Source organism: Syngnathus scovelli, chromosome 2 (assembly GCF_024217435.2).
Source record: "Syngnathus scovelli strain Florida chromosome 2, RoL_Ssco_1.2, whole genome shotgun sequence".
Classification (NCBI taxonomy): domain Eukaryota; kingdom Metazoa; phylum Chordata; class Actinopteri; order Syngnathiformes; family Syngnathidae; genus Syngnathus; species Syngnathus scovelli.
In genome coordinates, this window is record NC_090848.1 from 27,381,877 (window position 1) to 27,400,783 (window position 18,907).

General features: G+C 41.9%; 1 protein-coding gene and 1 long non-coding RNA gene across 11 annotated transcripts in view; one reads left to right on the forward strand and one right to left on the reverse strand.

Moving 5' to 3' along the window:
- Positions 1-10,014, reverse strand: part of hm13 (histocompatibility (minor) 13) — a 120,259-nt gene extending 110,245 nt beyond the window's left edge. For 7 of the 10 annotated variants that reach the window (XR_007488436.1, XR_007488438.1, XR_007488437.1 and 4 more), the window contains exon 1: positions 9,168-9,577. Coding sequence is in view for 7 of the 10 variants with exons in the window: in XM_068649872.1 (XP_068505973.1) it covers positions 9,168-9,392 (225 nt within the window). In the remaining 3 variants the exon portion in view is untranslated. Of the gene's footprint in view, positions 1-9,167; positions 9,578-9,861 lie in introns of those variants that run through there. The other 3 variants (XM_049754292.2, XM_049754291.2, XM_049754294.1) reach the window with 3 other exon arrangements.
- The window catches only part of LOC137840061 (uncharacterized), a 205,980-nt gene that overhangs the window by 44,527 nt on the left and 142,546 nt on the right, over positions 1-18,907 (forward strand). The window lies entirely within an intron of this gene.

An 18,907-nucleotide genomic window follows, 5' to 3' on the forward strand; every position in this document is an offset into this window, starting at 1 on the left:
ATGGATGGATGGATGGATGGATGGATGGATGGATGGATGGATGGATGTTTAATTTTGGCCTACCGATTCAGTCAAACATCTTTTTTTGTCCCAAATGTTTTTCAGGCCAATTGTCCACTCGAAATTGTCCCTATTTTCCCTGCTTTCATTCCTGAGCACATCAACGTGCACCTTGGAATTCCACACAAAGGTATAAAACCTTACCAGGGAAATGGTCATTTACATGGTGTAGATTTTACTGCTTTCAGTTGGTGACCTCCGACCTCGGGGGGGATGTTAAAAATGCCTTGTTTGTGATCGCCAAGGTCAGTTGAGACACCACCTTCAAGTCCATGGGTCGGCAATTACTTTTGGATGTGGGCCAAAAAAAATTCAGACAATGGCATCGCGGGCCATAGCTTTTTTTTGTGTGTGTGTGTGTGTGTTGGGGGGGGGGGGGGGGGGGGGGGGTCCCTACTATTTAAATTACCGTATTTTTCGGACTACAAACGGTATGTTTTTTCCATAGTTTGGGTGGGGTGGGTGACTTATACTGAGGAGCGACATATGTGAATTTTTTCATGAATTTTCAAAATTAAAAGAAAGAAAAAAGTGAAACCGCGATAAACGAACCGCGATGTAGCAAGGGATTACTGTAATTTGAATTTCAAGTGACAGCAGCGCGGCGCGGCGGTTGTTTACATAAAGGACAAAGATTCAATCACAGGATGACGGCATCATTAGAGGCTTTGTTTGTAAGTGACACGGACGAAGAGTTTGAAGGATTTAATGATATGGAGTGACACAGAAGGTTTGAAAAAATATTATGGCTTTTACGCACGCCCGGTCCTACTCTACGGAGCTCTCTTTCACCTCCGTGGATGGAAGTCGGGGGCCAGCGCTCGGCCAGGTGGCTGTCCGGGGACGGTGGATGGGGCTCGGACATGGCTTTTATGCACGCCTGGTCCCACTCGACAGAGCTCTCTTTCACCTCCGTGGATGGAAGTCGGGGGGCGGTGCTCAGCCGGGTGGCTGTCCGGGGACGGTGGATGGGGCTCGGACATGGCTTTCACGCATGGCTGGAAGTGTCACCTCCGGGGATGGAAGTCCACGCCGCCACATGCCTGGAAGTCCACGCCGGTGCTTGGGGCCGTGTGGCGGTTAACTATTTATGTTATAGTTATTTGATATATTTTATTTCGTGTAGCAACCTGTATATATTTTTATCGTTACAGTTCAGTAGTTGTTGGCTCGTTGAACTCTTGTTTTGTTAAATAAAGAGCCGTTTACCAAACCCACGTCTTTCCATGTACTTTGTTAACGCTACAATATAGTTATATACTAGATCTGTGGAATAAAGACGAGGCAGACGTCAGGGCGCACGCGCGGCTTTGTTAACAAAGGACGAGGATTTGATCGATGGATTTAATGATTTGGAGTGACAGATGGTTTGATAATATTATTGCTTATATAATAGATATTTGATATATCATTTATATATCGTTATATGGGCCTGTGGAATATTTTGAACTGCAAGCGCCGTCAGTGGCGCGCACCTATTGTTGACATAAAGGACGATGGATGAATTTAATGAATTGGAGTGACACAGATGGTTTTATAAATGTGTTATTTACGTAATAGTTTTTTGAATAACTCTGAATGTTACGTCATGCCCGTTCTCAGCTCTTCGTTTCTGTTTATGTCACGTTAGCATACCTATCGTTTAGCCTGTTGTTGCTCGTTCAAGTCTGTTCTTGGTGTTGAATTTTGTTGAAGAAATTTCCACCAAAATGCGACTTGTACCCCGGAGCGACTTATATATGTTTTTTTTCACGTTATTGTGCATTTTATGGCTAATGCGACCTATACTTCGGAGCGACTTTTAGTCCGAAAAATACGGTATTATATTATATTAAAATAAACATCTCACTTTTAAAATGCATTTAATTTAATTCCATTAAAAACATTTATTTGCTTATGTTCGCTGTTTTTATGCCGCCTGCTGCGTGTCCGTCTCAACCTGCCGTACTCGTACAAATATTCTTTTGGATCACGTGTGAATGATTAGCTGAACATTGCTATGCTAGTTATCGATGCAAAATATCATTGTCGAAAGCCTTGAAAAGAAAAATTTATTCAGAATGCAGGACCTACAAAGTAGAATGGAAACAGAGGTATGCATTTATCCTGCCTGCATTTATTAATGCCAAGCCTACGTGTCTCGTTTGCAACGAGGCTGTTGCCGTTTCCAAAGAGTATAACATCAGAAGACACTATGAGACAAAACATGGCCAGTTCAAAACAGCTTATCCTTCTGGGACAGATGTGCAAACGAATAAAATTAAAGCATTGGAGGCCGGATATGCACACAGCAACAAAATACTTGTCAGGTCACTCACCGAGCAGCAGAGGGTTACAAGTGCGTCCCTTAAAGCAGCATGGGTTCTTACCCGTCACAACAAACCATTTACGGACGCAGAGGTTTTTAAGGAAGTGATGGTGGCTGTTTTGGAGGAGATGGGTACTGATAAGTCCATGGATGGAGTGATTGCCTCTGTGAAACAAATGCCGCTCTCAGCAAGGTCAGCTTCCCGAGAGAGCCTATCTAACGATGTGTGCGGATCAATTATGAGTGCCCTGAGTCAGGCCAACTACTTTTCCGTTGCCATTGACGAGAGTACAGACAACACTAATATCAGTCAGATATACATCTACGTGCGGTATTTTGATGGGAAGGAGTTCAGGGAGGAGTTGTTGGCTCTAATTCCATTAGAAGGGAACACCACTGGGAATGTTATATTTGCCAAAGTGGAGGAATTGTTTAAACACCATGCAATACCATTTGAGAAAATAAACCTCATCATGACAGACGGTGCACCTGCCATGGTTGGTTGCCATAGAGGTCTGGTGGCGCGATTGAAGGAAATAGCACCACAAATGCACGCACTACATTGACTAATTCACCAGAGTGTCCTGTGCGCCAGACTCAGGAGCGAGCTGAAGAGTGTCATGGATAAAGTGATGAGTCATTAATTTTGTCCGGGGTGCATCAAGCACTCAGCACCGTCTTTTTCGCCAACTTGTTTCTGAGTCAGAGGCCTGCTACGAGGATCTGCTACTTCACAATGACGTGCGCTGGTGAAGTAAAGCACTGGAGCGCTTCTGTGCGCTACTAGAGCAAGTGAAAACCTTCCTGCGCATGAGCAAGATGCGTGCTTCAGACGACTACTTGACCTTTCTAGAAGGGGAAATGTCCATCTCAGACATTACGTTTTTAACTGATATTTTTGGCCATCTTAACCAGCTGAACCTGCAACTACAAGGGAGAGGGAAAACCATTGTGGACCTGATCGAGATGATGGATTCGTTTACAAGGAAGCTGGAGTTGTTCCAGTCTGATCTAGCAAGTGGAAGGCTCTTGCACTTTGCAACATTAAAATCACAAGGAGGGGGCGAGTGACAGGAATTATGACTGAATTCCTTGACAAGCTACGGGACAACTTTCATTAGTGGTTCCAAGACTACTGTGTTCCAAGGGAAATTGTTGGCTTTGTCCGTGACCCATTGTCCACGCGAAGTGAGGAATTCTCCTCACTGGCCAAAACAACCATGAGCTCATTGGACGAGGCAACGCTACAGTTGGAGTTAATCGATTTCCAGTCAAGCTCCCTCGTCCGTGATGCCTTTAGTGCGCATTCCGTGGAGGATTTCTGGATCGGATGCTCAGAAGAGTCCACGGGGATCAAGAAACTTGCCCTTTATGTGCTGACGATGTTTCCATCTACCTGCACGTGTGAGTCAAGCTTTTCATCAATGAATGCAATCAAAACATACGAGAGGAACCGACTGACCAATGCAAGCTTGGAGAACTGCTTGAGGATAAAAGTGACATCCCTGTTGCCCAACATCCACAAAATTATGACCAAAGGGAGGAGCCACTTTTTCCATTAAGTGAGTAGCCAACTGGCCTTTTTAAATTGTTAAACGAAAATGCCAGTTATATATTGTTTGATCTTATTTAAATTTCTCTTTTTTTTTGTCTTTATTCAGGAGCAGCGCAGATCCTTCTCCCACGCGGCCAATGCGCATTCATCTTTTCTTTCAATTGGGCTTTCACGTTCACTTCTTTCTTTGTGTTTTATTTTAAGTGGGCCATTTCACATTTGAACAGACTTTGTTATGTTGTTAATTTAACGAAATAGACTATTTTCTACCTTGCCCACTGGAGGAGGGAGACAGGACAATTTGGTTTTTTTTTGCATAAGATTACGCGCACTCGCGTGTCAATACCGTTCCGACCTGTGCATCATGGATAACTGAAACAGGATGTTCCACCTGTTGTTGTTACTGAGGACTATCATACCTCAATAAATGTTTCGAATTTGATGGGATTGTTGTATGCACTTTTTTTCTTTTTTTTTTAATACATCATATTAATGTCATCTCGCGGGCCAGACAGAATAGATGGCCAATTTTGGCCCGCAGGCCCCTATTTGACGACCACTGTTCTAGTCGTAAAAGACATATTTAATTGCTCTCCTTTTTCCACGGCGGCCGCTAAATTTTTGAAAATGACGGCCCAGTATCAAGAACAGCAGGCTGCTGTATCGACAGCCCAGAACTATAACAAAAACTTGACACTTTTTTTTTTTCGATTAGTTTCATAATGTCTTCTGGATGCTATTATTAGATTCTTATTTTCAGACAAATACTAGGAATTACAGACCCGTCGGCTCTGAAGAAGACTGGAGTGCGCAGTCGAAATTGTCAGCAGCAGGTAACAATGAAAAATTTTCTAGCATTTGTCTGATAAGAATCTATTAATAATAAAAACTTTGGATTGCAGTGACATTGCTGTTGTTGAAGACCTAGTGAGAATCCTCGGTCTACTCAAAATGTCTACCTTTGCTCTATGCCAGGGGTCGGGAACCTTTTTGGCGGACAGAGCCATAACTGTCATTATTTTGAAAATAATTTTCCGTGAGAGCCATACCATTAAAAAAAAAACGATAGGCTAAATACAATTAAATGCATGTATTTTAATTTAGACCAACGATTTTTTGAGTGTACTAATGTATTCTTTTTAATAAAGTTTTTATATTGAAGCCTAGAAATAAAATGCTCACCATTAATGAGACTTCTGGGGCTGCATTGTTTTGCTGATGGCTTTGTAGTCCGATTGATATGCGGTGAGGTTGAGCTTCGTGCAGGCAATGAGGCTCTCTTCAGTCATAATTGCCCGATCGTGAACGGTTCTTGCTGACGGAGGCATGTATTTTATCCGTTTGAGTATCTTTTCTTTATCCGTCAAGTCGTCAAAAATGTTCATTAGCCACATCAAGCATAAATGTTTTGAAATACTCGCCATCCGTGAACGTCTTTCCGTTCGTTACAATTGCTAATGCGCCAGCAAAACTAGCTGAATTAAAGTCACCTTGTTCATACACGGAGTTGTTGTTGACTAGCTTGGACCTTCCTCTGGAGCTCTTCACACGCTTTCTTTCTGCTGCCCCAGCTGGGTATTTGGTTGCAAATGTAGCATGTTGTGTCTCAAAGTGGCGCTTGATATTGGAGCGTATCGAGAGACTGGAATTCTTGCCCATTCTTCCTTGCAAAACAGCTCGAGCTCAGTGAGGTTGGATGGAGAGCGTTTGTGAACAGCAGCCTTCAGCTCTTTCCACAGATTCTCGATTGGATTCAGGTCTGGACTTTGACTTGGCGATTCTAACACTTGGATACGTCTATTTGTGAACCATTCTATTGTAGATTTGGCTTTATGTTTTGGATCATTGTCCTGTTGGAAGATAAATCTCCGTCCCAGTCTCAAGTCTTTTGCAGACTCCAACAGGTTTTCTTCCAGAATGGTCCTGTATTTGGCTCCATCCATCTTCCCATCAATTTTAGCCATCTTCCCTGTACCTGCTGAAGAAAAGCAGGCCCAAACCATGAAGCTGCCACCACCATGTTTGACAGTGGGGTGGTGTGTTTAGGGTGATGAGATGTGTTGCTTTTACGCCAAACATATCGTTTTGCATTGTGGCCAAAAAGTTCGATTTTGGATTAATCTGACCAGAGCACCTTCTTCCACGTTTGGTGTGTCTCCCAGGTGGATTGTGGCAAACTTTAAACGAGACGTTTTATGGATATCTTTGAGAAATGGCTTTCTTCTTGCCACTCTTCCATAAAGGCCAGATTTGTGCAGTGCACGACTGATTGTTGTCCTATGGACAGACTCTCCCACCTCAGCTGTAGTTATCTGCAGTTCATCCAGAGTGATCATGGACCTCTTGGCTGCATCTCTGATCAGTCTTCTCCTTGTTTGAGATGAAAATTTCGAAGGACGGCCAGGTCTTGGTAGATTTGCAGTGGTCTGATACTCCTTCCATTTCCATATAATTGCTTGCACAGTGCTCCTTGAGATGTTTAAAGCTTGGGAAATATTTTTGTATCCAAATCCTGCTTTAAACTTATCCACAACAGTATCTCGGACCTGCCTGGTGTGTTCCTTTGTCTTCATGGTTCTCTCTGCGCTTTACACAGAACCCTGATACTATCAAAGAGCAGGTGCATTTATACGGAGACTTGATTACACACAGGTGCATTCTATTTATCATCATCAGTCATTTAGGACAACATTGGATCATTCAAAGATCCTCACTGAACTTCTGGAGTGAGTTTGCTGCACTGAAAGTAAAGGGGCCGAATAATATTGCACGCCCCACTTTTCAGTTTTTTATTTGTTAAAAAAGTTTAAATTATCCAATAAATTTCATTCCACTTCACGATTGTGTCCCACTTGTTGTTGATTCTTTACAAAAAAATTAAATTTTATATCTTTATGTTTGAAGCCTGAAATGTGGCGAAATGTTGAAAGGTTCAAGGGGGCCAAATACTTTCGCAAGGCACTGTACATTTTCATCGAGCTAGGTGAAACTTACAAAGGTAATTTTTTTTTTTTTTTTTGGTAATTTTTGGAGAGGATGCCACTGAGCTATTTTTTTAAATTGCACAATAAACCTGATGTGTATGCAAACTTTTATGAGTTTTCGTGCATACTGAAACCTTCAAACTTAAACGTTGTCTTCTTGGGGAACTGCATTTCCATGGAAACAATATTTAAAGAAAACTCAAATTTTGTGGTTCAAAATTATGATGGCCAAATCACTCTGAGCAAATATGAAGCAGAAAAACATCAAAGAATAAAACATCTATCTATCTATCTATCTATCTATCTATCTATCTATCTATCTATCTATCTATCTATCTATCTATCTATCTATCTATCTATCTATCTATCTATCTATCTATCTCCTGTAGCCAGTCGGTGGTGCTACCACTACGATGTAAAATAAGTTTGTAGCTGTCTTCAGGACTGGACTATGATGAAATGTGCAAATTTGAAAAAAGATAGGATCATCTGGGTCAAGTTACAGCAGGTTTTATTGTCATGGCTTATCATTAGACTTTAATAGCCACGCCTTTTGCCAAAAACTCACAAAATTTGACGTACAGCAGGGGTGTCCAAACTTTTTGCAAAGAGGGCCAGATTACATCAAGTGAAGGGGCCTGGGGGCCAATAGTCTTTTCGGACATTTTTTTTAACTATAAAAAGTTCATGCAAATACACACTGTTATAAAACAATTTTCTTTTTTTTTTTCATTGTTCAAATGAATAAATAACTCTAAAAACACAAATTCTGCCTTTCCTTCATATCTGAAGAGTCAGATAACATTGAACAAACTGTATGAAATACCTTAAATTTAAGTGAGTTTTAAATTATTTTTGCCTCATGAACATTTTAAACAGGAGTTATATGTAATGCAAAGTTGTCTGTTATTAAAACTTAAAACAAGTGAATTTTACAATATCTTTCAGAAAGTAATTGTTAGTGTCACGTCTACAGGTTCATAACATCAACAGTATTAACATGGCCACTTCATAGCTTGCTTTAGTAATATTTACTTTTGACTCAGCCGAGCGTGAAAAAAAAATCGCTGTTCTGATGCCAGTTCAGCTTGAAGCTGCTTCACTTTATCAGCGCGGTCACTCCCTATTAGCTTGTCGTATGTGTTAGCATGTTTAGTCTGGTAGTGTCTCTTTAGGTTGAAACTTTAAACAAGGCAATCGTCTCTTTACAAATGAGACAAACACAATTGCCTTGATTTTCAGTGAAGAAGTATTGTAATTCCCATCTCTCTTGAAAGTGACGGCCCTCAATGTCAACTTCCCTCGTTTTCCTCGCAGGCGGTATGGCAGAAATGAGCATGGAGGGGTGCGCGGCACGGATGCAGACTGGCTACAAAACAAACTGATGAATAACTAGTTTTGAAACCAGAGAGTAGTAATAACTGTTCAAATATTTTTAAAAGACGAATGGTAACAAAAATAGCAAGTAATATCTATTTTCTTGTTTAAAAGTGAAGACAATTAGTAATTTTAGTTATGATACAATGTCGATGCAAAATTTGTCTCACCAGCCACATAAAATGATGTGGCGGGCCGTATCTGGCCCCCAGGCCTTGAGTTTGACACCTATGCTCTAAGTCAAGGGTGCAAAATTATGACCTTTGTAAATGGGCAAAAATGGGCAAAAATACGATATTCAAAAAATTACAGCACACTTTCTGTACATTTTAGACTACCGCTGCAATTGATCTTTTGCACATCTCAGGGTGCTACACGTGCCTACTAATTTTCGTAAATCCAGGCAAAACGGCCAGGGAATGTTTTTTATTTTTCCATTCTAGGTGGCGCTACAAGGCCATTTTAATTTCATTTCTTACCACAACATATATACTTTTTCCCCAGGGCCGATGAGTGCGCTAAATTTTGTGAGTTTCCGTGGATGTGTCGGGTGTCAGATATGGGATTCTTGACAGGACAAAACTGCAGAATTTCTAAAAAAAAAAAACATCGGGATCTCCCAGTGGGCGCTAATAATTACAACAATACACATGATGACATATGTCCGATGGCAAATGTCCACTTCATGATTGCCGGAGATAAGCAACGCGATGATGTCAACACGCGTACAAAGAACAACACAATCTCGAAACAACAGCGACGGTTAAAATATTAACCAGCACATATGTTGTATCGGGAATCATATTTTGTGACGTAAGAAAGCTTCCCAAGTCAGCAGCTCGCTCGATTGTGCGCGCGGCTAGCCAGCTAACGGCAATCTCACCTTGGACTTGGAGCAGGCCACAGAGCGCAGAGCTCCGAAGAAGATGGGCACCAGAGCCATAAGCACCAGGCTGCCGTAAGCCAGTGCCGTACCCTCCGGCGTGGCCACGAATTTGGCGGTCGCGTTGAGCGCCTCATTCCCGTTCGAGTCGGTGGTGTTCAGGGCGTCCAGGAGAGCGGTGACGGTCTCCGGAGCCGAGTTGCTGGCTTTCTCCACCTCAGACATATCTCGCCGTGGATCGCGGCTGGTAAGGCAGAGACGGCGGGTAGCGCGAGAAATGTGCGGAAAAAACAAGGTTCTGCAATCAAACCCCACTGGAAAAAAGGCCAACAGATGGAGGACAAAGCCGGAATTGTATGCGTGTCATTCGTAGAGCACACGCGAGCCAGCCGGTAACCCTCTAAGGCCACGTTTCTTTTAGCAAAGATGCACCAACCGGCTAGACCTCTCACTCTGATGCTGTGCGAGAGCAGGACTACATTATGCTAACAAACAGCTGCACGGTGGACCCCGCATACTCACGGTTCCGCACAAACGAATTCACATTTCCTAGTTTATCCTCCATCCTCCAACATAGCAGATAAACACTGATCACATAATGTGAAACTAGCTATAGTGTCACATTATTGTGTTCTTAGAATAACAGTGCAGCGTTGCACAGTATGTTTGTTTTGTTAAATCAGGCATTACCAACCTTTCTGAAAGACGGAGCTACTTCTGGGGTACTGATTAATACTGTACCAGCTTGAAACAGACGTATGAAATGACAAAATTGTCCACGATACCTTTTAATATTATAAAATTAAATGTTACTACATTGAAACCCCTTGTTAGAAATGCCTATACTTATGAACATTTCAAGATGTGAACCGAAGCCTCAAGATTTTTTGCCTCCCTTTACAAACAAAATTCGACATCCAAACAAATAATGACTATCAGATCGTGTCCGATGACGTTCTTGAAGAAGAGGGTGTAGCGAATGGAGAAATTAAGCACGGTACATGATATTCCCACTTCCCCCTCCCACCCCGTCTCTCAAGTGCCTACTCCAATAGCAAGTCGTCATGTATTTCAAGGTAAAAACGTTCATTTTACATTTTGCATTCATTCTTATGGGGAAATTTTGATCTATTTACAAACGTTTCTACCCATAAACGCGTCACAAAATGAATTAATTTCATAAGGAGAGGTTTCACTGTATTAATATTGGTGGCATGGTGAAACACTGCCTCACAGTGCAGAGTTTGTGGGTTAGATTTTGGCTCTGGTGTTCCTGAGTGGAGTTTGCATGATCTCCCCGTGCCGGTGCAGGTTTTCTCCGGATACTCCAGTTTCCTCACATATTCCAAAGACATGCATGGTAGGCTGATTGATCACTCCAAATTGTCTGTAGTGTGAATGGTTTTGTCTATGTGTGTCCTGCGATTGGCTCGCAACCGGTTCAGGGTGTCCCCTGCCTACTGTTCGCTGACTGCTGAGATAGGCTCCAGCACACCCGCGACCCTCGTGAGGATAAGTGGTTCAGAGAATGGATGAATGGATGGACTATAACTATTTAAAATCCTCATTTGTGTTTAAAGGACAACACTTTTGCTTTATTTCCACAAGCAGTAACATAATGCACTTTCATTCAAGAGCTGCTATTGGCCAGAACTCAAGCCCACTCACCCGACTCACAGACTGCCTTAAGACAAGCTTCAAGCTAAAATGGTACTCCTGCCCATTTTACCTGCAGCCTTCAAAGTAAAAAAAGTCAAAGTCAAAGTCAGCTTTATTGTCAATTTCTCCACATGCCAAAGACACACAAAGAAACCGAAATTTCGTTCCCCCCTATCCCACGGTGACAAGACATGGCCCACAACAGCAGACATTCCAGAAAAAGCGCAACAGTGCTGCACGCTACGCAGCTTCTTCCTTTGCTTCCTTGAATCGCTGTTCCTTTTCCCTTCCATCTCAAAGACGTCACACTTTTGTCAAGGCAAATACTGTAAAGAGCAACTTTTAACTGTATACAACTATTTACATGCACCCTGGGAAGTGTGTGGCTTCACCATCATTATAATACATATTTAATGATATATGTGTCACGTCTCGTCCCCAACTGCTCCACCATGTGTCTGTTGTCTTGGTTTCTGTCTGTGTGCTCGCCCCTCCCCTCCTGTGTGCCCATGATCAGTGTGATTGTTCCCACCTGCCTCTCGTTACCTGTCGTGTATAAAAGTCCTGTCTGCCCCTCACTCCCGGTCGGATCATTGGTTTTGGTATTGGTTGGTTTTGGTTTTGGTTGCTGTCGTTCGGTGTTGGCGTACTGTCTTGATGCCGTCATGTCCTGCTGTCTTCTTGTTTCACGTCCCGGTCAGTCAAGTTATTGTTTAAGTCATGTCAGTTTACCGAGTCTGTATTTTGAGTTGCTTCAATAAACCCTGGTCCAAGCTGCACTTGGTCGTCCTGCTCCATGCTACACCAACCGACCATGACAATATGTACATTTATGACAAGACAATGATAAAGTTAACGACTTCACAATAACTAAGCAACAAATAAATATCATTAGACGACATTATTTTTATGAATCTCTGCCATCCATCCATCCGTCCGTCCGTCCGTCCGTCCGTCCATCCATCCATCGTTCGCAATTTCAAGTGATCACTTGTACAACATTCCTAGAAAATCACAAATGTCCCATCATTAGTCAGGTACAGTATGTTTAGGACATGTGATGCTTTGTGGCTTCTTGGCTCCCGCGGGCACCTGGTTGGTAACTGTTAGATGCTCAGCCCTACTCATTGGCATTTTGAATTAATAAAATGCTTTATACCAGTGATTCTCAACCATTTTTCAGTCATGGAGCTATTGGATGGATAATTGTGTGAAATAATGGTTTTGAACCAAGTGCCCTCTAATCAGCGCAAAGCAATTAGGGATGAGAACACAAAAAAAAAGAACATCAGAGTTCTGTACCATCATTGTCTGGTTTATTAACCTTTGGAACTGTGCACATAAAAATATTATCAACAATGTTATCTGCTTTGGGATCATAAAGTGCTGTAAAATAAATAATGTACTTACTTTTAAATGATTTTCAAATGATTGACAAGTGTGGTAGCATTATTATGACAGTTTGGCAGGGATTTTAGGATAATGAAATTGAGTAGCCTAGTGAATATAAAATTCATGAACTTGGATTTTTCCTGAAAGATTTACATAATTAAGGTGTTTTTAAAACATATTTGCATGTATGTTACTTTTTCAATATACGTATTTAAAAATCTTACATACCTCCAGGAGTGTATTCCGATACCCCCAAGTTGTACACGCATCCCCAATTGAGAACCACTGCTTTTTACTTTTGGATCATATGATGAAAAGGCAAGATGAATACTGAAAATGAAAAGTAATTTTTAAAATATAGATTCAAATAATGGCTCTTTGGAAGGATGAAACTCCACCACTACAGAACCAATCATTGAACAACATTGAACAAAATACCCATTAAATAAACACACGTCAATTTCTTCTTCATAAAAATAGACAATCTTTGACGTGAGGCCCAGGAACTTCTTTGTTACACCGCAACTGTACCTCCTACTGACACGGGGGCAAAACTACACTCTAATACCGGTCAGTCGAGGCCTGAATGTGTGCTATTGTGACCACTGACCAAATTGCCCAAATAACAAATACCTAAATAAAAAATGAAAATAAAAACAAATACGGTATTGACATCTCTCTCTCTCTCTCTCTCTGTCTCTCTCTCTCTCTCTATCCATCCATCCAGCTATAATTATAAAAAACAATACAGATTGAAATAAAATAACTATATCTCCATCCATCCATCCATCCATCCATCCATCCATCCATCCATCCATCCATCCATCCATCCATCCATCCATCCATCCATCCGTCCATCCATCCAGCTATAATTATGAAAAACAATAGGGGAGAGTGGGGTAATTTGTGCCAAGGGACAAGTAGTTCCACCCCTGTTTTCCAGAAAACCATAGAAGAAGTTGGTCATGTGACCACCTATTTTTGAAGGGGCATCCATTTCACTCATCCTGCAGAGAAGGGAGACACATGACATTTAAGTTCAAAAAATATTTTTTTGCCCTCAAAAGTAAAATTTCTATGATTAAGGTTTTTTTATTGCTGTGTTTGAACAGTTATAAACAACTTTGAAAACAGTTCACACATGTTTTAGTGCTTTAGTAAGCTACAGCATGAGTCCATACGATTAGCATGATGCTTGCTCAAAACAGCAAGGGGATGCATTTTTTTCAAAATGGTGTGTCTGGGGTAATTTGTGCCACTGGCAGAAGATAAAGATCAAAAGGCTGAACAGGAAAAGAAAAAGAATGAAAGAGAGAATAAAAGGGCTATGAAAGCTGCTGTTGGATTTTGTCCACAATTTAGGGAGCGCGTTATCTGCACCTCACGGCAAAAGCCTTTGCCAATCACCTGTTATCCAATTTACTCACTGTGTGCTCGTTTGATTTCTTCAGATTTAGGAAAATGCAAAGACACTGAAGCAGAAATTAGACTTAGATTGGTTGAGTTCAATCACAATTCTTGTTCAAAAAGCTCTGTTTTCAGGAAAGTACAATACAGCGCTGGGCCCTTCAAGAGCAGAAAGTCTCCATTCAGAAAAGGCAAAGTCCAAGGTTGTTAGATCAGTTTTATATTCAGTAGCACATTGTGGGCCGGGATTGATGGGCGATGAGTCTTCGGGGTGGGGCAAGTTCGAAGGAGAGTCTGCTTCCATGGGAGTGGTGCTGGTTATGGGCGATTCGGTGTGTTGGTGGGGGGCTGTTGGGGGCCCGTCTCTCGGCCTTGGCGATCATCTTTGGCCCAGTTCTCGGGTGGCTCCTTCTGGCACCTGCTGGTTTTATCTCCATGTGACCTTCCTGTGAACATTCTCCTCCAATCTTGGACATACACTATCGTACCTCATTCTTCCAATTGTGTCATCTTGTGCGAATTTATGTTAGCTTTTGGCTGTGACATCATTAATCTATTGCTCTTACCTGACTATGTAAAGTTTGTGCTTTTGATACTTCATGTCTTTGCTTACGTCATTATATTCTTAGTTTAATCATGTTTCCAACCGTATCTTTTCTTTGTTAGGCCAAAATATTTCCCTCTGTGCAGAACGTTCTGTAGTAATCAAAAACTGGCGTCTAGCATTAGTCAAAACATAAGATACAATCAAGTACTGAACGGTCAAGACGACTCTGGCTGTGTCCATGATTCAGAGAAAAAACATCAGGCTGTGTCCATGATTCAGAGAAAAAACATCAGGCATGCATTCCACAGTTCCTTAAGGGTCATTAAGCTATTTAGGCAATATATCAAAAGTCATTTGTTATTTCAAAGTCCTCAGAAATATATCAGATCATAAAGTTATAAAAACCTTTCTCATCACCACTTATCAAAAATGTCTAGTTATGTCTTCTTTATTGATTTGGTGTGTAGGTATAATTATATGCTTAAAATGTTTCTTTTATTTATTTATTTAATAAATATACTTGTCTGCTTATGTACTTTATTCAATGAGGTTTGAGCATATCTGTTTTTGTAGCGAGGCAGGACTTTTTGTATTTCGACCTCATTTCTTCACTGCAAATCAAAACAAAACCAAGAAGAAAATGACCGTGTACAGTAGCTCAGAAGAAAACTCCACCACCAATGATGAGGCAGAAGATGGCCTGGAGAAGATGAAGGAGTCATCCCTAGAGGTGATGTGCTCAAGAAATTACCCACACCACAAAAACTTGGTGGCACAACCAGAAGGGAGCATAAATTTACATTCCCCTGCAGCATTGACACGTGGGATGTTCAGTAGTAGGCCAAATCTGGGAAGAAATTCAGCTGCAGATGATTTGGTGCTCATTTTGGAATTTTGATTTTGTTCTGAGTAGCCTATGTGTTCACACCACACCACAAAACTAGGTGGTACAGCCAGAAAGGAGCAGAAGTTCATATTTCCAAGACTCAATTAGGTGTTCATGTGACTGCATAGGCCTTGTTATAGAAAAGTGGCCTTTGATGTTGCTAAAACTTTAAATAAAAGTTAAACAAGTAATTTGTATTGAATTTGTCTTTCTTTTATATAGCATTATCATTTGTGAGATTAAAATGATCTGTTTTACTTTAATTATCAATGGCACAATTTACCCTACTGTATTTTCTCTAATGGCACAACTTACCCCATACCTGTGGCAAGTTGAACCACAAAACCACTTTTTTTTTTCTAAAGCTGTATTTCTCAAACAGTTTGTTTAAGATCCAAAGTAATTGTTCCCAGGGATGCTCAACGTCCTAAACTATATGTAGATATCTTAGTTGGCGGCATTACTGTTATCCCCTTGCTTTAAGGGCACTTTAAGTAAAAATTGGCACGACTTATCCCACTCTCCCCTACAGATTGAAAATAAAATAACTATATCTCCATCCATCCATCCATCCATCCATCCATCCATCCATCCATCCATCCATCCATCCATCCATCCATCCATCCATCCATCCATCCATCCATCCATCCATCCATCTACCCAAACCAATCCATCCATTCATCCACCCAAACCAATCCATCCATCCATCCATCCATCCATCTTCCGAACCACTTCTCACAAGGCTCGCGGGTGGCTGGACCCTGTGCTAGGAGTCTTTTTTTTTTTTTTGTATACGTATTATCAGACCAAATCTTGGCCCTCTTCCTCCACTATACAGGAAATTAGAATGTTGCTGACATAAGAACCACTGTTGTTTTTGTCTCTTTTTTTGCATGATATTGTATATTTGAAAACCGCAATACCTCATTCGTTTTTCAGACATACCGTATTTTTCGGTCTAAAGTTCGCTCCGGAGTACAAGTCGCATCAGCCATAAAATGCACAATAAGGGGAAAAAAAAACGTATATAAGTCGCACCAGCGTATAAGTTGCATTTTGGGGGAAATTTATTTGACAAAATCCAACACCAAAAACAGATATGAACCAGCAACAGGCAAAACGATACGGTATGCTAACGTGACTTAAACACAAATGAGGAGCTGAGAACGGGCCTGACGTAACATTAACAGTTATTCAAATAACTATAACATAAGTAACAGGTTTATCAAACCATCTGTGTCACTCCAAATCAATAAATCGATTGATCGAATCCTTCGTCCTTTCTGTAAACAATGCCACGATTGCGGTGCGCCACTGACGTTGGACTCGTTGTCTTCAGTTGCAGTTCAAATTATTCCACAGGTCCATATAACAATATATAAACTATATATCAAATAATAATATAAACAACAATTTTATCGAACCATCCATGTCACTCCAAATCAATAAATCCATCGGAATCTTCGTCTTCCGTGTCACTTAAAAAAAAAAAAGAAAAAACACAGCTGTTGACTCCGGAACTACGTGCGCCGCTGACTTCAGACTAGATATATCAAATACATGTAATATAAACAACAATTTTATAGAACCATCCATGTCACTCCAAATCATTAAATCCATCGGAATCTTCGTCTTCCGTGTCGCTTAAAAAAAACAAACACACAGCTGTTGACTCCGGAACTATGTGTGCCGCTGACTTCAGCCTCGTCGTCAGTTGCGGCACCAATTACTCTACAGATCTACATACATATAATAGTCACTCCCCGTATGCCGCCGATTGCGGCTGGGACTCCTCGTATGCCGCCGATTGCGGCGGGGACTCCCTGAATGCCGCCGATTGCAGCTAGGACTCCACGTATGCCGTCAATTGCGGCTGGGACTCCCCGTATGCCGTCGATTGCGGCGCGGACTCCCCGAATGAATCCAATTGCATGCGGACTCCCCGAATGCCGCCGATTGCGATTGCGGCTGGGACTCCCCGTGTGCCGCCGATTGCGGCTGGGACTCACCGTATGCTGCCGATTGCGGCGCGGACTCCCCGAATGCCGCCGATTGCGGCGCGGACCTCCCAAATAATGCCGATTTCGCCGCGGACTCCCCGAATGCCGCCGATTTCAGCGCGGACTCCCCCAATGCCACCAATTGCGGCTGGGACTCCTACATTTCCGTCGATTGCGGCGCTGACTCCCCGTATGCTGCCGATTGCGGCTGGGAAACCCCGTATGCCGCCGATTGCGGTGGGGCCTCCCTGAATGCCGCCGATTGCAGCGCAGACTCCCAGAATTACACTGATTGCAGCGCGGACTCCCAGAATGCCTTCGATTGCGGCGCGGACTCCCCGAATGCCGCCAATTGCAGTGCAAACTCCCCAAATGCCTCTGATTGCGGCGCGGACTACCCGAATACCGCCGTTTGCGGCGCGACTCCCCGTATCCCGCCGATTGCGGCTGGGACTCCCGGGGAGTACAATATATCTCCCGGAAACTACTGAAGGTTTCTCATTTTCCCTAGCTGTAGTTTTGAGTTTTTCCTTGCCCTCCTGGGAGTTTAAGATCAGGGGATGTTTGAGAATATTTGTCATTTCTCACATGTCCTGAGTGTTTTTAGTCACCTAAATGTTGAACAGATGCTGTGATGTACCGAAGTCAATTTCCTTGTTTGGCACGCTCAAACATGGCAAATAAAAACTCTTGAATCTCTCTTGAATCTAACAACATACACGTTCTACTCTAAATAAACTATATATCAAATAACTTTAACATGAATAAGTAGTTTATTGAACCATCTGTGTCACTCCAAATCATTAGATCTCCGGAAGTCAGTGAATGAAACTCATTGTCAGTGAGGCTCCAATTATTCCACAGCCATAGTGCACCCTCATGCGGTTTAATGTGAAAATAACATGTGAAGTGATCAACTATATTAGTAAGTAATGCGTTAAAAATCAAGTAAAAATTTGTGAATAATTTCACATATAAGTTGCTCCTGAGAATAAGTCGCTCCCCCACCCAAACTATGAAGAAAAAAAACGCAATTTATAGTCCGAAAAATACGGTACATCAGATTTTTGAAAAAGATTTCATTGTCCACTCTTCTTTAAATACAATATTTCGTCATCCACTCTTTAGTAAACACTCAGAACTCACTGTCCACTCACCTGTACTTTGGTCCGCTCATTTTTACGGTATATCTCGAACGGCAAGTGGTACATCTACAATGTAAAGCGGATGCGAAAGACGTACCAACAACTGCCGCTGGGCACCACCCATGAATACTCCCAGCAAATAAACTGTGCATAGCCTATTGGTAGAGGGTGCGCTGACAAGACCCATTTCTTTACAGTGGCTGTTGCTTGCCAGTCTCAATGCACTCTCACAAAGGTTCACCAGTGGCTGCGCTCTCTAATGGAGTAATACAGTAATTGCAGTGACAAGACAAAATTATTGAATGATTTTTTTTTTTTTATATTTTTAGAGTTGGACAAGGTCGGTGGGCTGTGTTTGGCCCACAAGCTGTAATATTCCCAGGTCTGTCCTGTAGGATTTATCCAATTGACTTCCAACTTGATTTGTGCCATCTTAAGACCTCTACCAACAACTGGGAAGGGGAGGAAAAAAGTTTTCAGTACGATATGAAACTCATCAAATGAATAATGTATGACCCTTGATGTCTATTGTATGTAAATGAGGTAGGGGTCATAAAATTTTATGGCATTTTATGGCACCATAAATCAGCGCCAGTTTGGATTGGGGTGGGCATGTGTGCCAGTCTGGCGGGCGCCAAGATAGCGCCAGTCGAGACGACACCATCTTTGGCTGTCGCCATTTTGGTTTGCTGGTGCCATTTTTG